We start from the raw sequence: 26,707 nt of genomic DNA, 5'->3' as shown, positions 1-26,707 counted from the left end.
GCATGTGGAACGTAGATTAATTCTGTTCAACACTCTGTGAGTCATCCAACAACCACTGCACTCACCAGCTTAAGCCCGTAATGCCCCAATCAAGAACCAAATATGCCCCTCAGAACACGAAGCCCCCTGGAGGGAGTAGAAGATCCCAGACTGCTGTCTGTCAGTTTACTCTCCTTTACTTGGTGAACCACTCCTTCTCAGGCATGAGCCGTTCACGCACAACATGTATGACAGCAGTGTCTTTTTAATCCAAAATATACATGATTGAGTAGGGTCCTTTCCAAACCACTGACAGAAAATACACAGAATGCAGCAACATGTTTTGAAATGAAAAATTAAGATTTGTACACTTTTTTCTATGCATGTTATACTTAAGACTTAAATGTTTAAATAAGATAAACTGGTAATAAAGCACCTGCATTTGAAGGCTATAAAGTTTTTAAGTTGTGTTAATCATCCTGCACTTCATAGTATCAATCCTCATCTTCTATGCATCTCTAAGTTTTTATAAACACAGATACTGTTAATATTGTTAAGAATTAAATATACCTAGCACAATACTCTGGTTCTAAGATGTTCTTAGGGACAGAAAGTATGTGTGTCTTCCTTAACATTTAAAAAGTTGGTATATTTTCTAACAGTATGAACTATAATAAATTTCCCTTTTTCTTTGTGCACTGTGTTTGTTCTGCCTTCAGTATCTTTTCCTGCCACAGGGTGCATGGCTGGCTCAGTCGAAAGAGCATGTGACTCTTGATCTCAGGGTCGTTAAGTTCAAGCCCCACGTTGGCTGTAGAGATTACTTATAAACAAACAAACAAACTTAAAAACAAATGAACCAGTATCTTCCTGCCAGCTTAGGTCCTGTTTTACTTCTATGAGATCTTCCCAATCCTCTCCTTTTCACCAACAAGTTGAGTCTCTCTTTCCATATTACTTCTGAAACTTCTTATTCTTACCATTAATTATCTAACACACGCTATCACTGTTACGTATCTGTCTCCCCAGCTAGATTTTAAGCTGTTAGCTAAGCCTATGAGAAATGCCTGCAACTGCATTCGCAGTACCTAGCACAGAGACTGCCTTGGTGAGTGCTTTAAGTGGCCTACCAATTTGCATGACTCTTTTTAGGATTAATATTCATGAACCCATTCCAGTCATCTCTAAGTTTACATTTTGTTTCTACTTTTTGATAATGAGTTGCCTAAAATCAAGTATTTCCTTATATATATTCTAAATTTATTTTGATATCAATCTTAATGACTGCCATATTTGACAACATGGTTGAACCTTGAGGACACTATGCTAAGTGAAATAAGCCAGTCACAGAAGGACAAAAACTGTATGATTCCACCTACGTGAGGTATCTAAAACAGTCAAATTCATAGAAGCAGAAAGCAGAATGGCAGTTGCCAGGGGCTCAGAAGGGGGAATGGGGAGTTGCTAGTCAGCGGGTATAAAGTTCACTTACGCAAGATGAGTAAGTTCTAGAGATTTATTGTACAACACTGTCCCTCTATGTAAGAATACTGTATTGTCATTTATAACTTTTTTAAGAGAGGAGATCTTATGTTAAGTGTTCTTACCAAAATTAAAAGTTCCTTCAATCTTAGTACTTGGAGACCAGTCTTCACCCAACCTTAGCTACTTCCTGACAGGTACAGATGTTTTTACTTACTTCTCCAATGGATCGTTTTTAGTTCTACTACTCTGAATTTATTTACTATCATTAGATTTTTAATCTAAGAACAGAATAATATTTATTTCTGATTCCATATTCTGATGTCCAAAATTTTGCATACTAGGCCAACATTCTAAGAGTGCAACTAAAAGTTTATACTACTGGTCTAATCCCAAACTTTATATATAAATAGTTCAAATTGTATTTCAATTGGTAAATATATTATTCTATACTTACAGCCATTACAAATCTTCTGCCCTTTCCCCTAGCTTTAGATTTTCCGACATCAGTCCGGAACTTGATTATGCAAAATAATTTATTATCAGCAAAATAGTGTGCTCACTTCTCTATATCATGTATTAAAAATATTTCATAGTTTTTAATTTATGCTTCTTCACTGTTTTAGAGCCAAAAACACATGTGCATAACAAGAAGGCAAGCAAGTTTAAGATATTACTCTCAAAATGTTAGGGAAGAAAGATAAGCAAATTGTAAAATGTTTACATATATCTTCTCAGGGTGAAAAAGATAAAAAAAAAACTAATAAAATCTTAAAACAACTTCTTTTCTATTATATCAAAAATATGCAAGCAGAATAGTGTAACTAAAGTAGTATTTCCTTTCTATGAAATAATGAAATAATGAAATAATGGCTATTATTAATCAATTAGGATGATGGGCTCAATCTTATCCCAAAATGTCCACTTTTTCTGTCAGTTTTATAGTTTTTTCAATTAGATCACCACTCTTACCAACAGCATGGTAAAAACATAGAACTAAAAACAAGAAAGCAAACAAACAGAATGAAATTACTGGAAACCCATTAAAGCAGAGTTAGAAGAAAAAGCTCCTCTCCAAATTCTTACTGGGTTCCCCTTAATGCTGGGCTGCCCCCAGCACTGCCAGCCTCCTCCCTACCCAGCACCTGCTCAAAACAAAGTTCAGCAAGTAATAAAAAGGCATGAGGGAACCTCAAGTAAAAGCTGATCACACAATGACCTAACAGAAGTTTACTACAAAGTTAATTCTCTCTCTTTTGGCCTTTTAAAGCAAAGACTAACAGTTACTCCAATACTAGATGTCCTCCAAAAATGCCTTTTACATTCAACGTTGGTGAATTTTAGATACATGTTTCACCTCAGAATAAAGGTATTTATTAGATATTTAGTAGATATTAATTCTAAGTACATTATTAAATGAGTACATTCTAAAATATCTAAATATGGAATACAAAGATAACTTTTTAGACAGTGAAATTCACCACTCTAAACAACTTATTAAATCTTATTAAAATGACTGCCAACAAAAAAGTTAAAAATTGTAAAAACACTTACTTCATTTCCATGTTTTTGCAGAAATTCAATTTCCTGTTGTGTGAATGTTGTCATGGAGATAGATTTCACCCTGTGTGGTGGATTTAACCCTCTCCTAAAAGATAAAATATTTTACAAATTTACTATTATGTATCTTAAAAATTACACATCAATGTAAAACATTTTTAACTAGGACATTTAAACATGGAACAGTGTTCACTCTATAAACTAAAAGTATTTAAAAATTATTTTAAACTATTAATCCCCACAATAGATATGTCAAGGTAAGTTAGGTTCACACTAAGTACTACGTTTAGGGGCGCCTGGGTGGCTCAGTCGTTAAGCGTCTGCCTTCGGCTCAGGTCATGATCCCGGGGTCCTGGGATCGAGCCCCGCATCGGGCTCCCTGCTCCGCAGGAAGCCTGCTTCTCCCTCTCCCACTCCCCCTGCTTGTGTTCCCTCTCTCGCGGTGTCTCTCTCTGTCAAATAAATAAAAAAAAATCTTAAAAAAAAAAAATACATTTAAATATAAATTCAGGTAACTATCTAGTTAGGAACACATAGTACCTGTAACACATGAGCTTCTAGGAAATACAAATATTGCTTTACTGTGTTTCTAATGGGAGAAAGACTATGTAAGGACTCTACGGTAAAGAATTCAAAAAGTAATTAATCACTTAAATATTTTCACATTTCCTAAGAAAATGACAAGGATTTGTTAAGTCTGGAGCTATACAAATATTCTAATCAAATAGCCATTACCTTTAAGCTTGAGGCTGATTTGAAAACTGAAAACTAACCCAAGAAAACTGGACATTATTAACCCATAAGAAGTCTCACCTCTCCTTCAATTAAAATAAGAATTTATAATAAAGGACATTTCAATCACCTCAGAAGGCAGTAAGTGTTCAAGAAGAAACTGAAGAGACATGAAGGAATTCGAGAAATACCTGGATACATGATTAAATGCCTCTGAAGTTCTTTTACAACCTTGAAGCCTTTTCTGTATAGATGGCCTTAAGAGAACTTTGTATCTATGTTTCTTGATGATGTTTACAATGCACATTAAATACTGATAGAAATGCACTCAGAAAAGAGTAAAAACTACATTTTGTCCAGTTATCACAAAGTGGCCTACTCCACGACCCACAAAAATAAGGGTTAAATAATCTATGCAATGTAACAATCTATGCAAAGCTTCATAAAATTATGTTTGAGTCATGTTCTCTGCCAAAGGCCTCATTTGGAATCCAAGTTCTAAAACAGATTATTAATACTTTTACATAATTTGTCATAGTCATCTTGCAGTCATCCATGCTGATTGAGAGATTTAACAACGATGTAAAATAATAAATGAACCAAAAGTCTTTTAAAAATAACCTGGAAACATTTCTGAATAATTAAATATGGTGTGTAATAATCCTAGAAATTCACAGTATTATAATTCAACAATAAGGGAAATTCAGAATTAACAGAAGGTCCTCAATTATCCTATCCCACTCCTCTCTCCCTGACAACTGTCAGAGATAGGTGGTTCATCTTTCGAATCATGCTTTGAATTGGGGCAAAGCACTTTATCTGTTTCATTATTTTGAAGACGGAAAACGTTAAGTTGGGTTTTGTTGCTGTTTTGTTTTGTTTAAATTTTAAACTAACTCATTTACTTCTAGCTCTTGGTTAAGTTATAAGATACAGAAATAAAGACTGCACAGGAGAAGAAACCGAACACAGCAATTTCATCCTTGTAAAACTTTAAAACTTAACTATGAAAAAACAACTACAGAATGAATTATTTTCAAGTAAATTTGCAATCACAAAGTAAGGCTTTAAAAATATCTTCTAGGGGGCACCTTGGTGGCTCAGTTGGTTAAGCATCTGACTCAGGTTTCTTCGGCTCAGGCCCTTATTTCAGGGTTGTGAGATCAAGCCCCAGCCCAGCTCTGCGCTCAGTGGGGTGTCTGCTTGAGATTCTCTCTCTCTCCCTCTGCTCCTCCACCCACTCACACGTACTCTCTAAAATAAATCTATCTTTAAAAAATAATTAAAATAAAAATATCTTCTAAATTTCCAAAAGTGAAAATGTAGGAAAGTCATTATTCATTTAAAGCAGTACACTTTGTTTTCCAATTCATCTGTATTATGAGAACAAGACTAGATTCACCATTTTCAGGGAAGCTTAATTTATGATGTGTATTTACATCCTACCTTGTTCCAAAATAACGTAAGAAGGAATTAACTTATTATTCTCTTAAATTTCACTACTCTTCCCTCTAACTTAGCAACTTAATCTTTCCTTATTTCCTAATACCTCCTTCCTTGTTCCAGCCAACCATTTACTTCTCCTCCTCCCTTACAGTATCTTTTTAAAAAAGGAAAAGGCAAAGCAATAATTTTCTAATGAGGAAATGTCAAACACTATTACAACAGTGTATGTATGTTTTGGATAAGAAATTTTGGAGCAAAGAATTATGCCCCTATATTTCTCAGACCATTAAATGAGGAAACCCCTGATTCATTTTTAGTTATGTTGTACAGATGTAATCTCATGAGAACAGTACAGTGTGTAGCTTATTCACTCACAGATCTCATGGTCCTATGGTATCACAGGATCTACTTATGCATAAAGAAGGCATTCATATTATTTAAATAAGTGGTAATATTTTGAACTTACAAAACAAATTCAACCAGAATGAACTCATAACCAAACTATGAAAAGACAGTTTTTCCCACTAAACAAGAACATTTATTATAGGACTTCTTTAAGTGAGCTGACTCGGTGCATTTAAAATAGGACTCAATTTACACAACTGCAAGACACAATTTTGCCAGGCCACAATAATTATACAAATTACATAACTCCAAGGAAATTTTACATTTGTTCATGTTGCCTTCTCTAATTGCCCTTTTATTCCCATTTACTCAGGCAGATTAACCATACTCTCAATGCAAGGATATGCACAGATTTTTCTCCTTTTAGCCTCCAAAAGCTTTACGTAGATATTACATGCTTATAAAGTAATTCGGTTAAAAAAAGTAGTTAAATCCAAAGTGAAAATTGATAGTCTCATACACTACGGTAGGATAAATTCACCAATTTGTATCAAATCAAGAACCTCATTCATACCTTTTGACCCAGTAGTACCCTTTAACAATCTATTCTAAAGGAATCTGAAACATAGCTAATTACGTACAAGACGTTCATTAAACAGGATTCATAACAGGAAAACATCAGGAATACCTCAATATCAAAGAGGAAGTGATTAAATAAATCACAATAACACTGTAAACATTATGCATACTTATGGTTATGTTTTAAGTTTTTAGGATGAAAATTATACAGTATTCTCAGAACTACATAAAAAATCTCTGCAAAGAAAACAAACTAAATACCCCCAAATGTTAGCAGTTCTTGCATATAAATGATAGGATAGGATGATTTCTTTCTATTTATAATTTTCCATTCTCTCCAAGTTTTCCACAATGAATATGCATTATTCTATAATAGGAAAAAGAAACAGCAAGAAATAAGAAAGAGTCCAACTGACTAGTAGCAGTAGTCAAAAATTTTGGACTTTCAGTCCTGGCTGTATGAATGTGAATGTCTGTGCGGAAGAATTAGAGAAAGAAAATATGGGAAGGGGAGAACAATCTTCCTTTCTAAGGCTTTCCTTCACTTTTTCTAAAAAACCTGGAAAGGCTTTCCTCCAGTTTTTCTAAAAAACCTGGAAAGTCTTTCCTCCCAAATTATACCCACCAGCATCAACACTTTATCTTCATTTTATTTCTCTAAATCAGGGTTTTCTCAATTTTGGCACTATTGGCATTTGGGGCCAGGAGGGGGCTGCTCTGTGCATTGTAGGATGTAGAGCAGCATCCCCAAAGTCTACCCACTAAATAAACAGTAGCATCCTCAAATCAGTAGAGACAATGAAAAATGTTTCCAGATGCTGCCAAATCTCCCCCAGGGAGCAAAATCCCTCTAGTTGAGAATCACTGCTCTAAATATGCCAAATGTTAATTACCAAGCAAAAGAAATTACTGGAATTCCTTTGGCTCTTTACTGAATATAAATCCTACCTAAGTTCAATCTTCTACAAAACACTCTACACATTCACCCCATATACAATAAAAAAAAGTTGAATTTTCCCATAAAGTCATTATTTTCAGAAGAACAGAAAATAGAAATTAAGTTTTTCTATGAAATGATAAATAACAAGATAAATATACAAGTTTAAAATTTGTATAGTACATATTAAATTTAAATTAGAAAAGACTAAGGAAAGTATCCACAAAAAATAACCAAACATGGAACTATATTATGTCAAACATGCTTAAAACAAAATATAAGTTAATAAGGCAAAACAAAATTAATATTTATGAAGTACCTATACGGCATATTTAATCTCATTCAATTTCTACTTTCAATTGTATGGTAGACCAGATATTCTGAAAAGTCTCCTCTGCTAAAATATGAGAGATACTCTGTAAGTTACAAACCAAAACAAACAAAAAAATCCTAACTGTTAACATATTGGTGAGCTTTCTAGAAAGTAAAGGAAATCTCTAATGATCCCCTCCCAAAAGGAAAAAAAAGACAAAAAAAATTAAAAACTGAGCAGAAACCAGAAGAGTGACACATGTTATATCCAAAATTTAGTATTGCTCAGAAGGCAAATACCAACCAACAACAGCAAAGACAAGATGAAAGAGCTGAACCTGAGATTAAACCTAAAGATCCTGGATGAGAAAAAAAACTGCTTCAGGCTGTAGTATCCCTGGGTCCCACCAGAAGAATATGCAAATCCCCTCAGAAGGAATGCACTTTCAATCTATGCTACCAGGATTTGGAAAAATTAGGTTCAATAAATCATCACGCAACAACAAAACGTGACACTGGGCTTGTCAGTAGAAACATCTTTAGACCCACCTCCCCCAGAGACTTTAGATATTGGGAGTGATCAAATACAAAATAGAAAATATAGTACATAGGAAACATTATAACAAATAAAAGGGCATAAAAATAAACAAGATATATGTAGTTATCACAATAACCATGCAACTTTAAAAGTCAGAACTTTTAGAAATGAAAAATTATAAATGTGGAAATTAAAAACTCAACAAAGCAGGTAAAGAGCAGATTAGACACACCAAAAAAGAAAATTGGTGAATTAGTAGAAAAAAATCCAGAAAGCAGCACAGACTAAGGAGACAGAAAAGACAAAAGGAAGAAAAAAGGATATTAGAAGGTCTAACATATCTAATCAACAGTCTTCAAAGATTTATTATTTTGAGAGAAAGAGAGTGGGAGTGGGGAGTGGGGAAGGGCAGAGGGAGAGAGACAATCTCCAGCAGACTCCCCACTGAGGGCTGGATCTCACTACCCTGAGATCATGACCTGAGCTGAAAACCAAGAGTCTGACACTCAACCTGACTGAGCCACCCAGGTGCCCTCTAATCAACACTCTTACTTTTGAGAGTGCAAATGAAAAAAAATGAGGAGAGGTGATATTTGAAGAGATCATGGCTGAGATTTTTTGGATCCAGTGAAAGGCATGCATCTACAGGTAAGGAATTACAGCTTATCAAAAACAAGGTAAATAAAATCCACACTTAGAAACATTTTGTTCAAACTTCAAAAACAGAACAATCTTAAAAGCAGTCAGAAAGAAAAGACCAAGAAAACAAAATTTGACTAAAAAGTAGACTTCTCAATGGAAACCAAAAGATAACACAAAATTATCTTTAAGTAGTTAAGAAAAAATAACAGTTGTGAACCCAGCAAAACTATCTCTGAAAGTATAAGATCAAAATAATATTTTCAGATAAACAAAAACCAAGAGTTTACCCCAGGAGATCCTCACTAAAGAAATACAGATTGTAGAAGAAGAATAACCCCAGGAAGGTCCTGAAATGCAAAGAGGTAAGGAAAGAAACTGGTAAACATGTTTAGGTAAATTTAAACAAACATCATCTAATTTTAAAATGCCCAATTTGTGAGGAAGAACGGGGATTAATTTAACATCTCATCAACAGTAGCCCTTAAGTGAGGGTACTTTGTATTTTTAAAGACCTTGTGTTATTAAGATTAAAATACTGATTAACTCTAGAATGTCAATATGGAGAATAAAATTTCAATGATGACCATAAAAGTACATGGAATTTACAGCTTCCAAACCAGTATAAAGGGAAAAATCAAATAAAAACAAAAAACTGTCATTTTTTGAAATAAAATTAAACACACAATTTCCATATGACCTAAGCAATCCCACTCTTAGTTTTTACCCAAGTGAAATGAAAACTTATGTTCACCCAAAAATTTGTATATAAATATTTGCAGCAGCTCTATTCATATGAATCAAAAACTAGAAACCCAACTGTCCTTCAAATGGGAAATGGATAAATTCACAAACAATGGAATACTAACTACTCAGCACTAAGAAGAAATGAACTATTGGAATATGCAACTAACCTGGATTAATCTTGAAGGTACTATGCTGAGTGAAGAAGGCAATCTGAAAAGGTTACATACTTAAGATAGAATTTCCATGACATTCTCAGAAAGAAAAACTACAGTGTTGAGAGAACTAAAGGTAGTTGGCAGGAGTTAGGAACAGATAAGGGTTAATTTAAGAAGAGTCTTCAGGGGGTGGTGGAACAGTTCCATGTTCTGATTGTGGTGGCAGTTACACGAATCCATACACGTTAAGACTCATACAACTGTATACCAAAAAAGTTAATACTGATGTAGGTTAACTTAAAAAATAAAACACTATAGTCTTGATTCTATGTTACTAGTCACAGTAACCACAATTTTCACACTAATTAAAATAAATATTTTCTCATTAGTGGATCTACCTTCTCCTCTACCTACCAAGTTTGATCAATTAACTGAATGAAATCTAATCAAAACTGAATTATTTATCTAGTTATTTCAAAGGTGTATTCGTGGAAGCTGGTGCCACTTCCCTTTTTTTGCTAAGTCTAGCTGTCATGTGAATTCAATGTTTATAGAACATTTTACTGTAATGACATTAGTCATAACTATTGGATGAAAGTGTTGGACAAGTAAGCCACATCATTTTCATAGTGCCAATATTGAAGTACCACCCATTCCAGATCCTAAAATACACATTTTAAGTCTCCAATTTAGTGCAAAAAAAAAAAAATTTAAATAATGACTCATTTAATAACAACAGTATTGATATTTTGAAAGCATGTTTGCCAGTTAATTGGTTTCAAGAAGTTCCAAAGTCACCTACTGGTAGAGCCCAGTATGTTTTCACAGTATAATTAAGTCATATGCAGATCCCCAGGCACTTTAGTTTTAAGGACCACCACCCAGGTATGACTAACCAGATGGTGTGACTCATTCCATATGTCCACCAGTATGCTGCTCTTAACTATGCCTCAAACAATCTTGCAAATAGCCATTTGTTCAACTCAAAAAACGATGTGTGCTAGGTGAATAAGAAAGCTTGTTTAGTTTTATTCATTGTTTTTCTCCTGCTGGGAGAGAAGCTGGTTAAAATGTTTTAATAGACTGTGGAAATTTATGTGGTTGCTAATCTTGACATAAAGTAATAAAGTTAATTTGACATTTAGATCTATCCCAATCCTAGTTATTTAGTAAAAATATTACATATAAATAATGTTTAATTCAGAAAAATTATACACTTAAAATCTACAACAGATGGAAGATGCCTTTAACAGGACATCAAGATTTTACAAACTACTGATGCCAAGGCACTATATGTACTGGATAGTCCAAAATATTAGTCTATCCAGAACCCAACTTTAAAACACTGAAAAGAGGGGCGCCTGGGTGGCTCAGTCGTTAAGCGTCTGCCTTCGGCTCGGGTCATGATCCCAGGGTCCTGGGATCGAGCCCCGCATCAGGCTCCCTGCTCCGCGGGAAGCCTGCTTCTCCCTCTCCCACTCCCGCTGCTCTGTTCCCTCTCTCGCTGTGTCTCTGTCAAATAAATAAATAAAATCTTAAAAAAATAAAATAAAATAAAATACTGAAAACACACACACACAATGTAAACTACATCTGTTATTTTTGTGGGGTTTTTTTGGTTTGTTTTTCTGAAAGTCACAAATACTACACTGTAAAGTCCTTGTAACACTTAGGGGAAACATCTAAAAAATAATACTCAAATAACAATTTAAACCTAATTAAGATATTCCAGTTAAATGTGCCCCCCCACAAAAGAGGGGGTGCCTGGGTAGCTCAGTCAGTTAAGCTTCCAACTCTTGATTTTGGCCAGGTTATGATCTCAGGGTCATGAGACTGAGCGCCCCCCCCCATCAAGCTCCAGGCTCCACACTGGGTGGGGAGCCTGCTTAAGATTCCCTCTCTCCCTCTTCCTGTCCCTCTCTCTTTGTCTCTCCCTCTCCACCCATCCTGCTCATGCTCACTCTCTCTCTCTCAAAAAAAAAAGGCAGACAAAACCCAAGAATGTCTTCACAAACCTCTCCAAACCTCACTGAAATGAAAGCAAAGGAATAAAAAGGCATTAATCCACAGAGACAGAGAGGCAGAGAGTAAGGGAGGAGGCCAAAAGCATACTATAGTTCTCTAATAAAATTTGGAAGATAAAAAGTGAATATACCAGCAGTAACTGACTTTGCAGAGTAAAGAAAAGCAAAACAGAAGCTCCTTCAGAGAGAAGCCAACTAGAAGCTGACTCCCACTACAGAACCTCTGAAAGACTCACGGAAGAAATTAGAGGCAGGTTAGGGGGATTTACATAGGGTCAAAAATAAACTCCTGGGACGCCTGGGTGGCTCAGTTGGTTAAGCGACTGCCTTCGGCTCAGGTCATGATCCTGGAGTCCCGGGATCGAGTCCCACATCGGGCTCCCTGCTCGGCAGGGAGTCTGCTTCTCCCTCGGACCCTCCCCCCTCTCATGCTCTCTCTCTCTCATTCTCTCTCTCAAATAAATAAATAAATAAAATCTTAAAAAAAAAAAAAAAAAAACTCCCAGTTCCCCTACAACCAAAGACTACTCCTACCAGGCCCTAGGCAGAAGTCTGAATGAGAACTTAATCTGCAGAGATTATCCAAATAGACTCTGGACTCAGGCATAGCGAAGGACTGTTATTAGGTACCCCTAAGTCTAGTCTAGCAGTCATGTGAATTCAATGTTTATAAAACATTTTACTGTAATGACATTAGTCATAACTACTGGATGAAAGTGTTTGACAAGTAAGCCACATCAAGGAATTAACTGAGACTCTACCTACTGAATGACAGATTATGTGCCCCTAGTCTCCTCCTTCAGGATCCTAGAAAAATGGCAGCCAGGCTTTTTTAGTCAACAAGAAAGAATATTGGAGAAAATATCTCTGAACTAAAAAAAAAACATGACTTCCAAATTAATGAGTCCAAAAGAATGGCTACAATACTCCCAAAGAGGGAGGGGGAAAATGGGGCACAAAGAATCAGTAATAAGAATAGCATCAGGGGGTGCTGGGTGGCTCAGTCATTTAAGGGTCTGATTCTTGGTTCCGGCCTAGGTCGTGATCCCAGGGTCCTGGGATGGAGCCCCAACTCAGGCTTTGCACTCAGCGTGGAGTCCACTTGGGATTCTCTCCCTCTGCCCCTGACCCCCACGATGCTCTCGCACTCTCTCTAATAAATAAATCCTTAAAAAAAAAAAAAAGCATCAGACTTACCAACATCAATACTGAGGATGTGAACATAATTAAGCACTGCCTTAAAACCTCAAGGATAAAGTATTTCCACCTTATGAATGGGGACGACTATCAATTTAAAAATGAGGGCAGAATGAGACATTTATAGCCATACACCTCTCAAAACGATCTCCCACTGGCCTTTAATCAGGAGGTTAAGGGAGATGTGGGGTCCTGGAAAGAGAGTGCCCAACACAGGTTAGACATGAAAAGAATTTCAGTCCCAGGATGACCACTGCATAGCAGGTCTAGAGAGCAGCATTTCTAGACTAGAAGATGACAAAAGTACCCAGAAAAGATTTATCAATTTAAAACAAAAATAAAAAGGTACCTGATGTGTTTGATCATATTGAAAGAAGTTTTATGCCTCAGAGAGAGACTATCTGGGGATATATTAATGATACATACATGAAAAAGCAAATGAAGAGAACTATACAAGTACAAACTTCAGGGGGAAAAAGGTTGTACAAGTAAGAAATAATAATAGTAATTTACTGTACTACTAAGCTGAGAATATATATACTTGCAATAAGGAAAACACTGACTAGTGATTTAACCAACAACTGTGATAACATTATACAGAAGAGGTAGAGACAGTAGGTGGAAAAGGAGAAAGAAGTGTTAGGACCAAATCCTATCTTCCTCCCTGTACAGAAGTCAATATATAAAGCCAAAACTGAAAAATTTTTTAAAATAGCTCTAAGTGTGTTAGCTAGAAATACTAAGGTAAACATAGAAGAAGGGCATACACAAGAGTTGACAGTCACTATCCAAGGCAATCAGAAATGGAGGAAGGGAACAGATGACTACTGTTGTTCATTTAAAGCCTTTGCTTTTTTAAATTATGTGCATGTATTCTTTTGACAAAAATTAAAACTGAATTAAAAATTAAGCATAGGGGCGCCTGGGTGGCTCAGTCGTTAAGCGTCTGCCTTCGGCTCAGGTCATGATCCCAGGGTCCTGGGATCGAGCCCCGCATCGGGCTCCCTGCTTGCCAGGAAGCCTGCTTCTCCCTCTCCCACTCCCTCTGCTTGTATTCCCTCTCTCGCTGTCTCTCTCTCTCTGTCAAGTAAATAAATAAAAAAAAAAAACCAAAAAAAAAAAAAAGGATGACTTTAAAAAAAAAAAAAAAATTAAGCATAAACAAGAATGGATATAAACAGTTCTTGCTCTTCAAAACTAAATTTAGCTGACATACACTTACAGATTATCTTTGATGAAAAAGTTTGAGGAATTTTTCTAAAATTTCTAAAGTATCAAGTCTCTTTACTAGACACCAGAGATCTTTTTGTAGAAGTACCTACTGAACACAACTGTTCCAAATTAGAGCCACCAAGATTCAGTGAGTAAGAGATAAAGCTTTGAAGACAAGAGAGTTTTCACATCTTCCCATATTATTAGTTCCACTGATTTTAATTCTCCCCATCAAAGAGCTTGCACAGTCTAACAAAAAATGGGGGAAGAACAAGAATTTTTAGAATCTTGACAATGACAAGAAAAATTCTTCTCTTCCTTTTGTAAACATGCATGTTTCTCTGTAACTTCCATACATTTGTCTCCTATCTCCCCCTAGAGAATATATCTATTACCTCTTCCACATATAGCCCTTAAAATTACCCAGAGGTAGTGACCATATGTACAGCTCTCCACATCCACTAGTCTTCTTCTTCACGCTAACAACATTTCTGGCTCCTGCAATGTTCTTCTCATACATAGTTTTAAGTCTGCTTATCATCCTGATAAAATTCCTTAGAGTATGCTGCAGTTAATATACCTCTTAAAAGAAGCAACCAGAATAAAGGCAAGGTGTAATTATGACTTTCCTCCCTCTAAAACAGCATGGTACCAATCAAAAAGAGACCACATCTTACTCAGGAGTCTTTGAAAAAAATATGTTCTAACTTAAAAAAAAAAACAAAAACAAAAAAACAAAAAAACCCTATCATTCCTCATATTTCGAAGAATTCAAACAAGTCCCCCACCCTTACTGTAACATAAGTTGATGAATTTCATTCTTATCACACCCAATCAGGGGTCTTTAAGGCAAAGAGCTCTCATGTGTGGGCCTATAAAGGATGTCACAAGGAACCTGCTACTAATTCAGTACCCAAAGTTATGAATGATTTCCCTTTTTTTTAATATACATTAGAGGAATCCATGATGGGTATTCCTAACCAATTATCACTCTGACTATATGAAGTGGGAAATGCAGGGGCACCTGGGTGGCTCAGTTGGTTAAGTGACTGCCTTTGGCTCAGGTCATGATCCTGGAGTCCCAGGATTGAGTCCGCATCTGGCTCCCTGCTCAGCGGGGAGTCTGCTTCTCCCTCTGACCCTCCCCTTCTCACACTCTCTCTCCCTCTCTCATTCTCTCACTCAAATTAAAAAAAAAAAAAAATCAAGTGGGAAATGCATTAATCAGTCAGGGGGAAAATGGGAAGGGTAACACCACCTAGTCCTGAATATCTCCATAGGAATTTCTCAAGAATATGAGCATTATGCATGCTGTATAGAAAAGAGTGAAAATATGATGTCACCATACCACACATGCTTAAAAGTTTTCCCAGGACAAGAAGATGTTCATACCACTACAGAAGAGTCCCTCTTAATCAATTTACGAGATGAATCCATTTTCTCCTCCCTTCTGAAAAACCTACAGCAAATCCCTACTGCACAACAAACATTCATAGCTAGGAAGCCACTCTCCTGCTCCTTCCAACTGAGTTTTATGTTTATCAAGAGTTGTTTAATATAATAACTTGGTAATACAGTTGGCATAGTATTTGGTAAATATACAGTTGAAGTGAATATTTTGTAAAATACTGACACAAGTGAGAACTGTTTCCATAAAAACGAAGTATTTTAGAGACAACTAAATTCAATTACCATGAAAAGCTGTTACTTAACTGCAGAAAAGAATTATGAAAGACTGAAAGATCTAGAACAATCCAGCACTCAACTTACTTTATTTTTTTTTTTTTTAAGATTTTATTCATGTTTGACAGAGAGAGACACAGTGAGAGAGGGAACACAAGCAGGAGGAGTGGGAGAGGGAGAAGCAGGCTTCCTGCGGAGCAGGGAGCCCGACGCAGGGTTCAATCCCAGGACCCTGGGATCATAACCTGAGCCAAAGGCAGACAATTAAAGACTGAGCCACACCCAGGCGCCCCTCACTCAATTTACTTTTAAAAAGTAACTTAAAATTCTAAACACTGTAAACACAATGTGAGTCTGGGTTATATCAAAGGGACAAAGATCTAATCAGTGGAACCACATTCAAAGAAAAGTACTAGGAATTACATTAAAACATTGGCAAATTAACAATTATGTTAAAATAAAAAAGCTAAGTATATAAAAACATACATATATATGCCTACATACATAATTGACTTTTAAAATAAATCTGATCACTATCTTATTTTTTTTATTATGTTGTTAATCACCATACATTACATCATTAGTTTTTGATGTAGTGTTCCATGATTCATTGTTTGCGTATAACACCCAGTGCTCCATGCAGAACATGCCCTCTTTAATACCCATTACCAGGCTAACCCATCCCCCCACCCCCCTCCCATCTAGAACCCTCAGTTTAAATCTGATCACTATCAATCCTACATGCACAGGGTGAGAGGTTTTAATTACAATTCAGACAAAGAAAATAGCAAGAGAACTCATTCATGACAGTATAGATGGGCCAAATTCAAAACAGTCAGCGTCAAAATCCCATTACACTCACAATATACAACAGCAATTTCTGAATAAAATTCAAAGAAAACACAAAGTTAAGAAAAGTTAAGTCGTTTAAATTTTTTTTAAAAAGCATCGCTATAAAGCAAAAATGCACGTACATCCATAAACTATCTGTCCTGCTTTTAAAAATCCAATGAAGTTTAAAATCTACTATTTAAATCCCCAAAATACAGAATTCACAATAATTTACAATATTCATGGGAAACCTTTATACCTTTGTTAGTGGTAGAATCATCATTAGTTCTGGATCTCAACATCAACCAGGGTTATCACAACAAAGCATTAAGAATGTATGCTAATTTTACAATTTAAAGCTGGGGGGCGGGGGAGGAATAAGAGCACCTTCCTCATAAGATTTTTATTAGAATCACACCTGACACACAGCTACCACTCAATAAATGTGACTAATAGTTATTATTGTATTTTCCATTTCAACGAATACTTTGTTATATCCCCAACACATGTACTAGTGCCAGGAAGTTCATGTTTGCTTTAAAAAAAATTCTGTCCTTCATAATGGGGAAGCATCAGATAATTTTCCCACTTATACTAAATTGAAATTGTACTACATTTTCAAAATACCTCATCAAATATAGCCACATTAGAGTACTAAAAAAATGAAAAAGGAATTTAAGACATAAATCACTGCCCACTGTAACCTCATGAGGTCCTGAATATTACAGAGCTCCAAAAGAGTATTTGATTCCAATCCACTCTAATGCTAATAAATGTATAAAAATAGATTAAATGCCTTTTCATCTAACTTTAAAGTCAAAATTCTTGCAATATTCGGGCGCCTGGGTGGCTCAGTTGGTTAAGCGACTGCCTTCGGCTCAGGTCATGATCCTGGAGTCCCTGGATCGAGTCCTGCATCGGGCTCCCTGCTTGGCAGGGAGTCTGCTTCTCCCTCTGACCCTCCCCCCTCTCATGTGCTCTCTCTCATTCTCTCTCAAATAAATAAATAAAATCTTTAAAAAAAAAAAAAATTCTTGCAATATTCACTACAAAAGTCAAAATGCACACAAAATTAATAACGTGTAAGTTAATATCAGGCTATATTTATACACCCATGAAATTCCCACTTCAAATACCCTGTCCACATAAAATAGCTGGTATTGAGACAGTGTTTCTTAAATGTTATTTTTTATCTAAACCCTCTCTGAAAAACCTGTGAATCACTTTTTAAAGATGAACAATTCTTATTTACGGATTATACTAATGTTAAATAATTTGGTTTAAAACTAGTCTTTAAATCAACTAAAGTTCTTTGGCATGAAGGCAATGTTTTGTTGTTGGCTATCCATTCATAATTTTAAGTATTTCGGCAGCTAGAACCAGAACGAAAGTGACAAATCAATCTGTTACAATACCCCCATTCTACCTCAGTAATAAATAGTATAACTGCACCAAATTTAAAGTTTTGCAATCTGAATTCAGTTATATACTCTGAATGAGCATTAAACAAGCATATGACAGTCGTTGGGAAAAAGATTCCCTGAGTCTACTAAAATAAACAGTAAGATGCTTGTTCAATTTGTTTAAACAAAGATACTCTAAATTAATGATAAAAGGTATGTGACTAACCTCTAAAATTTAGAATTCGTGACAGTAGATACTACTTATTGTATATTAGCATTTTCTAGGCAATCAAGTTTTCCTGATGGTAGTTAGAGGCCTTATACTTTGAAAATCCACTGCTTAGCCTCATCCTTTCATGTAGTATATGTTCAGTAACTACTCAAATTGTACCATCTAATCCTCATACCAACCTTAAGCTATGCATTATCTTCTTAATACAAAAGAAACTGAGGCTGAAAAGATGGATCCAGGTCAACTGGCACATGGTGACCTGGCTTAATACCTTGCCCTAGTCACAAAGCTAGTGGCAGTGGCAGAATCTGATTTCAAAATTATATTTTTCCAAGTATACCATCTCATCTAAATAGCAAACATATAATAATTATAAACTCAATAGTTACTTAATTCTTCTCAAATTATATTCCTTTATTACTGCTTTTCAAGGACAGAAATCCTTAGGAGCTTCAATAGGTCCCTTTAATATTTTTGCAATAGACATTTGATCCAGCATCTATTCCTTCCTTCCCAAGAATCCCAAATTTCTGATTTGAGACTCTATTTGGGGATCTTTGTTGTTCTAATGAAGTCACTGTAGAATAGGAGTCCAATCAGGGCACTATTCAAGGTAGCTATATGACCTGAGTGAATTGCAGAACTTCTGGAAAAGTTGGGACATGATATAAAATAAGGCAATATGCAGCCCCAGGAGCTGGAAGCAGCCATCTTTGGATGAGAGAAATCTAGGCAACATCATTAAGCCACTGGAAAAAGTCTTACTTAAAAACAGAAAAATCCAAACTCATAGACTTTTGTAAGGGTGCTTCTTGTTTCAATGTTCTTTCACATCCTGTTCCCTACTCATGGAATATCCTTTCCCCCTTGTTAACACCTCCCATCTACTGGGCAGCTATTATGTACCAGGCATCAGGTGAGACGTTAAACACATGTTATCTCTAATACTGAAAACTAATCTACATCCAAAATCTACAAGGTAAACCTTATCCTCACTATTCATGGATGAGAAAATTCAAACTCAAGGAGACTGAGTGACATTCTCAATACCACACAGCTAATATGCAGAGCAAGGATTTAGGACCAGGTTTATCTAGCTCACAAGTACTTGTTCTTTCAACAACATGAAGCAGTCAGCCACATGGATCTTGTCTTTAAAGGTCTTTGCTCAGGCATCAGATCTTCTGTGAAGCTTTCTCTACCCATTTACATATTTCAGGGATAGCTCATTTAGAGAAAGGAAATATTACAACGTGTCATCACTGTTTACATATTTAAAATGCAGGCTCCTTAAAGATAGGAGGATCCAAGGAACACCAGTACCTCCCACAATGTATGACATAGGCCAGTCAAGCAATAAACATTTGTAAAATCATCAGTGAATGGAGATATGAAGCCCTATCTATTACAGATTAAATTCTTTAAAATAAACAATTGTCATTATACTGAGATATCCTCTTATATACAATGTTTCAGAAATGTGGGTTTTAGGAAGAAAAGTGTAAGTATTTCTTGATCTCATACATTTGCTGCACAGACTAAATGTTACCCTGTGAGATGTAAGAACCACAGAGAAATGTCAGAAATTCAAAACAGTAACTATACACATTTTTTCCAAACCAAGTATTTCATATGTACCAAAGGATCTTGTGTTTAGTAAACAAAGGACATATTTACTATGCACATAATAAAAATCAAATACACTTAAAACACTGGACTGTTGGCTTCGTTTAGAACCCAAGTTGCCTAATCCATGTCACTTTATCTGTAAGTGAAAAGTATGAACCAAACTATCTCCTAGATTCCACCCAGCTCTATGATTCCGCTGTAATTCAATAATATCACTAATTGTCAACTTCTCAGAGTGCTTCCCTAACTACAATCTAAAAGTAACCTCTCAAACAAGGTCTCTGCTATCATACTATTTTAGTGCATACTTATCCCGGACATTTTTCTCATTTAATTACTTATGTATTATTATTTCCCCTAGTAGAATGTAAGCACCAAAAGAACAGGGATTTTACTGTATTCATCAGCACATCCCAAGGCTTCACACAGAACACAGTAGACACCCGGTATATGTTTGTTGAGGAAATAACATTCAAAGACTAATAATGCCTTGTTGCCCAACATGAAGGAAAAAAAGCAAATCGTGCACTGCTGGGCATGTCCTCCATTTTCCAAATATTTTCTAATGTATTATGGTACTTTGCCTCAGTATTAATCTTACAAAGGTTTTTTCTTGGCGGGGGGTGCCCAAATTACTTTATATGAAGGAATGCTACAAATGAAGAACCTAAGTATATGTTTTGGTGTAACAAAGGTTTTAAGTGACTACTTTAAATACAAGATATTAGTACATAAAAGCAACTTATCAGTTCCTAAATCATCCGCAAACTTTCCAAAGAAAATTTCAGAGAAACAGAGTAACAAGAATCTTATCAAAATAAAGCTTAATGAAGCAAAGAAGAATACAAACCATCCCAATAGGTCAGACGGCAGTCTCCATTTTTCTGAAGCAATGCTGTCTTCCCATCTCTCCCAATTTCTGTTTACAGCCTGATACCGATACTGATAGAGAAGTCTTACGGACACCACCACAAGTACAATGACACAGCTTCTAGTCAGTATCCTGTTTCCATTAAAACTTTCCCCAAACTCAAGACTCTCTTTGGACCATAAAGCTAAAACCCTACCACCTCACATCTGCTTCTCTTCCTCTCTCGCAATTAAGCCTCTCGAACTTTTCCCTTGGGATTCAAATCTCTGCCATCAAGACATTTTAATCCCGCTACTATTCCTAAGTGCCTGCTTTCTCCCACTGACCTCGGTACTCTCCACCCGAGGGAAAAAAAGCCCAGGCTACGCATCCTTGCTCTTTCCCACCCTAGCTTCTCCCCCACCCCCTCTCCGGGCGCCCGGCAGGTGCCTCGTTGGGGACCTCTGCGCCCCGGCCGCCGAGAGGCGGGGCACACAAAAGACCCGCACGGCCCTCCCCAGCCTCCTCCGGTCTCTCCCCTACAGCCCCAGCGGGTCAGCGCCCTGGAGAGCGGAGGCCCGAGGGAGGCGGCGCCGGCTCCGCGGGGACCAGCGATGCTCGCCCCGGGCGCCCCTTCCTGACCCCACCTTCGCCCACGCCCCACCCACGAAGGCTGCCCCGGGTCGGGACCCTCGCCCGGAGAAACCGAAAGCGCATCCCCAGCCCGGAGGCAGGGGCCGAGTGCATCCCACCCGCCGGCCTCCGCCGCCCCTCCCCGCTCCCCCGCTCCCCAACTGCCGCCGCGGCCCGAGCGGGCGCCCCCGCTGGCCTCCCGCGCCGCCCGGCGCCCCCGCCCCGCCCCGCCGCCCGCTCCCCCGCCCCCCAACCCGGGGGAAGGGCCCACGCCCGCCCGGCCGCCCGGCACTCACAGGCTGCCGGAGCAGGAGGTACAGACGAAGGAGCCGACCGTCATGTTCACGTAGGTGGGGCCGCGCTGGTCGCAGTCGAAGCACTTTCGGTTGTGCGGGAGACCGGTCATGTCCCGCAGCATCTTCAGGTGCTTCTCCTCCTGCTTCCGCTTCGCGCTGGCCGCCATGGCCGCGACGCCGAGGGAGGAGGCCGGCAGGGCCGGGAGCGGGAGCCGGGCGGCGCTGCGCCGGGGGCCCGCGGTCCCACGGGCCGCCCTGGCCGCGGCCGCCGCCCTCCGTCAGCGCGCGCCGCCCGCGCCGGACCTGGCCGCCTCGGCTCGACTCGACTGCGCTGGGCGCGGCGCGGACGCTGCGGAGCGCGGGCTGACGGGTCACACCAACCGGCCCGGCCGGGACAACCGCCGCCGCCTCCGCCGCCGCCGCCACCTTCCCGACTTCTCCGGAGGGGAAAAGCGGAGGAAGGGGGACGGCAAGAGGAGGCCCGCCCTGGGCGGCCGGAGGCCAAGTGTCGGCCGGCGCCCTCTGCTGGCCAGGAGGAGTTAGTTACTGCGGCCGCGCTGAGGCCTGGATTTGGGCGGGGGCAAAGTAGCAAAGATACAAAGGTGCTGGTGATGATAGACAGTATTTATTAGAGAGCTTATATGTGCTAAGCGCATTACCTGACTTAACTTCCTCCCCTGCTCAGAACTCTCCAAGGGCTGCCCACTGCTTTGGGGATAATTCTAGGGTTCCTCACTGTGCCTTAAAAGGCGCTCCCTCATCTAACCCAACCTCCCTCTGTCCTCTGTCACCATCCTGGTTTCTCACTACACTGGCTTTCCGTTTGTACCGCACACACGACAAACTCCCTTCTGACCCAGGACCCTTGCCCTGCTGTTCTTTCTCTATTAAGGTTTCTCAGTCCTGCCACTATTCACATTTTGGACTTGATAATTTTTTGGTGAGGGGGATATTGCGTTGAGGGATATTGCACGGCATCCCTGGTAGCCTTTACCCACTAGATGCCAGAACCACCCCCTCCCCACACCCTCCGTGTGGCAATCAAAAATGCCCACACATTGCCAAATGTGGAGCCATGGTAGACAAAGATGTAGTCAGTTCATTTATGCACGCTTGGCAGGCAAACTTCCTCAACCCAACCAACCTATTTAAATTTGCGACCCACCTTCCTGAAAGTAGCCCTCCATGAAATAGCTGTGTTGGGTTTTCTTCCTAGCTTTAGCTGTTTGAAATCCTGCTTCTTATTTAGTGTTTACTGAGTGTTGTCTGGGATCCCCGGTTAGGCTCCAAACAGCCTGGCCCCAGCATTTTCCTCACTGCTCCACCCTCTGCCCCTCCCAGAGCTGGAAGCTAGGTGCTCAGTGTTCATGGAATGAATGCGTTCAGTATCTCATTTAATCTTCACAAGATCCCTCTGGGGTAAGCATTACTGTTCTTTCCATCGCACAAATCTGGAAGCTAAAGCTCTGGGGGATTAAGTAAATTTACCGGAGGATACATGTGGGAAAACTGGGATTCCAACCCAGACAGTCAGACTGTAGGACCCAAATCTCTTCATTGCTCTAAGCAAACACAGCCAGCAGGATGTTAGAAATCATCCCTGCCCTCCTTTCCCAAAGGAGGGCAGGGAGACCCAGAGAGCTGAAGTTCCAAAATCACTCAGCTGGTGAATGGGAAAGTAAGATTAGAACCCACATTTCCTAATTGCCAAGGCCAGCCCTCAGACATCCCTTGAAAGTAACTGGATGAAATGCCCAAGTGAGACTTCATGTTAATATAATGCTATCAGTAATAGCTAAATATTACGAGAAAGTAATCAACAGATTTTGGATTGGTCAATGGATTTATTTTTTAACTTTCTATTAAGGGAAATATCAAACTCCCATGAGACTGTGGCCCATCGTCAATTATCAGCTCATGGCTAATAGGCTTTCTTACCCTCCCCATCCTCCCATCACCCCTCCTATTATTTTGAAGCAAATTCCAGACAGCATATCATTCATCTGCACATATGTTAGTTTGCATTGCTAAAATAAATAAATAAATAAGTAAATAAATAAATAAATAAATAAAAGCTTTTTTTTTAACTGAACCATGATACCATTAGCACACCTAAAAAATTAACGATAATTCCTTAAAAATCATGAAATATCCCAGCAAGATTTGAAGTTTCTCATTGATGTTTTAAAAAGATGCTTATAGTTTATTTTAATTCATACGTTGTAGTTGGGTAATATACTGTACTAAAGTCTCTGTGTTTCTGCTCTATGTCCTTTTCCCTTGTAATTCCTTTTTTTCTTTTTTTTTAAGGAACTGGGCCCTTTGCCATGTTGTTTCCCACAGCCTATGTTATTTAACACCCCTACCTTTCTTAAAATTTGTGGCTGGGTCTAGTTCACTTGTTTCCAGTTCAGTTTTTTGTTGTTGTTGTTCTTGGCAAAATTTTATTTCTTTGTCTGCTTCTATCAGGCAGCCCGTGATGGGGGGAGGGGGAGGGGGGTCCTTTCTATCTTTTTATGATATTAGCAGCCATTGATGATCAATATCTAGATTCCTTAATTTATGAAGGGTCACAGAGTGGTGATAATCTAATTCTGTCATTCCTTCTCTGTTTGTCAGCTGAAATATTCCTATAAGGATAAACTTCCCCTCAGCTACTCTCTGGCACAGTTTCTGTCAGAAAGACAGGATAAATGTTTGATTCCTTTCCTTTATTCACAAATTTGCAAAATAATATATTGGTTTCCTATCACCTTGCAATGGTGATCAATATGTTTGTCAATGTCATGAGTGACTCAAGAAATTAAACGTAGTTGATATGTTTCATATCCTTGGTGCTCACATCTCATCACTGGCCAGTGAGAGCCTCTTCAAGTTGGCTCCTGAGTCTTTTTGACAAGACCCTTGACTTAAGGTCATCTGGAGCACCCTTACACCAGGGCCCTGGGCTGTTTAGGAGAGGACAGTGCTGGAATGTCCAAATCAGGCCTGAACAAAACAGGCTTACTTACCAGCCCCATTCCGGCTAAATATAAGACGCCCAGCAGACTCTTATTCATCACCAACAAATGCACTTAACCCACAGCCAGTGGCTTGCTTCTCTGTGATGCTCCCTTGTCATGTGTATGTTTTCTGGTTCATCTTTCCATGGTTTGTCATCTGATAAATGCCAAAATCAGGAGGCGTTGCTGTAGCTCCTTGTACAAACAGTTTACTACGCCGTTGTTTTATTACCATGTTGTTTAAAGAAGCAGCAGCGGCATTTCCAGACTATCCATCTGCAGGAAGGTGAAGTTCAGGGGAAGTCCAAAATATTTCCTACATGTAAAGCTGAAAGTCTGTATGATGGGCTGAGTCTTGGCTTTTTCGTACTCTGTATAATATCAAAGTAGGTTTCTACTTTTAAAAATCCCAAGGGAAGTTCGCAGTGTGTCAGGCCAGACCATTTATTTACTGAAATTTGCTTATCCCTCACACCAACGCGCAAGGAGGTATTATTATCCCCACTTTATATAGGAGGAAATTGAGAGTCTGAAATACTGGTTTGCCCTAGGCCATGCTGGAAATGAAGCAAGAAGCTGGGATTCAAACCCACATTGGGCTGCGCCACCCCAGCTTCTGCTTCCAGTAACTGAATCCTGGCCCTGCTTATGAAGCAGAAATCACCTTCAGAGACCTTAGCACTGCAGCCAGAGGGATCTTTCAAAATGCTAATGTGATTCAGGCATCTCCAGTCTCCTCCCCCTGCTTTAAGCCTTTCAGTGACTTCCCATTGCTCTGAGGCTGAAAGAAAATCTGGGAGGCCCAGAAGCCCTTTGAAAGTGGCCTCATTCCTGCAGACCATGCTAGGCCTCCCCACCCTGCCCCCAGCTCCAAAGTGCCTCAGGCATGACCCTAAATCTCCACCACCCTGTTCCAGCCCCACTTCCTTCTCTGGTTTTTATATTCTCTTCTGTCCCACCTCAGGGCCTTTGCACATGCATTGTTGGTTCCAAAAAGAGACTTCCCTCTCTTTCCCTTCTCCTCCCTTAGATCCCGCTCAATATCTGGCTTCAGAGATCCTTCTCTTTCCCTCCTAATTAAGCCAGACCCCATATAGGTGCTCATGGTAGCATGTACCTCTCCTTTGGAGCACTTGCTGCTATGGCTATTTACAATGCTTTGTGATTTTCATTTACGGTCTCTAGCCCCCCACTACACAGTGGACTTCACTCAGGAGGGACCTAGGTCTGCATCTGCTCACCATTACTCCTCCAGCACTTAGCATGGAGCCTGGCTCTTAGAAGGGGCTCAGTAAGTATTGGTTGAATGAATAAATGAAGGCAGCAGTGGGGAGCCAGAGAATAAAGCTTCCTTCAATCTTATGCAGTGGGTTCTGGGTTCTGTTTATTGTTGTCTCGGCTGTTTTGGCTCCTGGAATGACTACAGCTCTGCCCAAGCTCCTATAGTTTTGTTAAAGAACTTGCAAATTCTGAAATAAAACCTCTGAGGGTAAGAATCTAAAACCTGACTTGCTTAGAGGCTCCCGCCCGTCTTATCACCAAGGGTGACTCAGAGAAAATGTCCTGAACAAACCGTGGCGTTGGGAGAGGCCCCAAGGAGCCAGCGACGGAACTGCCAACTCATCCTAGGCTACCCCACCCTCAGCGCCTGGAGGCCAAGCCCAGAAAGGAGGCCCTTCTGTGTCTTCCCAGACAGCAGAGCAGGACAAGCATTAACAAGTATCAAAGGATAGCTAGAAGTGACTTAATTGCCCAGAGCATCGGAGTGAGGAAAGGAGGGCTCCCCATTGAAGCAGGACTCAAATTTAGACTTAACAGTACTCTCTGGGTTACCCACAGGGTTAAGGGGATCCACCGACAGAAGAGAAAGAAGATATTGCCAGACGCACGTGCATGTCCCATGTCCATCCCTGCCACCAGCAGCATGCAACACACCCTGAATTCATACTTTTTTTTCCCCCCAGATTTTTATTTAAATTCTAGTTAGTTAACATATAGTGTAATATTCATTTCAGGAGTAGAGTTCAGTGATTCATCACTTACCTATAACACCCAGTGCTCATTACTACAAGTGCCCTCCTTAATCCCCATCACCCGTTTAGCTGAATTCATACTTTTAATAAGTCCTGGATTTACTTTGTGAATAGCACCATTGTCTTGTTTTCTTGGTTTGCTTGGGTATTCAAACGTCTCATTTGTTAAGTATAATTATTTTTAAATATGCCACAGTTTTTGTGATCCCATGTTTTCATATACTGGGAGCC

The 26,707-nt window shown here is 39.0% G+C and overlaps 1 protein-coding gene across 15 annotated transcripts in view; it reads right to left on the bottom strand.

Annotated features, from left to right (window-relative positions):
- AGFG1 (ArfGAP with FG repeats 1) overlaps positions 1-21,900 on the bottom strand; it is a 78,707-nt gene extending 56,807 nt beyond the window's left edge. For 5 of the 15 annotated variants that reach the window (XM_036074024.2, XM_036074059.2, XM_036074075.2 and 2 more), the window contains exons 1-2: positions 21,442-21,898; positions 3,016-3,109 (exon numbers count right to left, since the gene is read on the bottom strand). In XM_036074024.2, coding sequence (XP_035929917.1) covers positions 3,016-3,109; positions 21,442-21,608 — 261 coding nt within the window. In that variant the 5' untranslated portion in view covers positions 21,609-21,898. Of the gene's footprint in view, positions 1-3,015; positions 3,110-20,512; positions 20,861-21,441 lie in introns of those variants that run through there. The other 10 variants (XM_036074000.2, XM_036074015.2, XM_036074045.2 and 7 more) reach the window with 5 other exon arrangements.
- Between the last annotated feature and the right edge of the window lie 4,807 nt (positions 21,901-26,707).

The sequence above is a fragment of the Halichoerus grypus genome, chromosome 4, assembly GCF_964656455.1.
Source record: "Halichoerus grypus chromosome 4, mHalGry1.hap1.1, whole genome shotgun sequence".
In the NCBI taxonomy this organism is placed as follows: Eukaryota; Metazoa; Chordata; class Mammalia; order Carnivora; family Phocidae; genus Halichoerus; species Halichoerus grypus.
The sequence above is the reverse complement of the archived record's forward strand: the minus strand, read 5'-3'. Positions and strand labels throughout refer to the sequence as shown.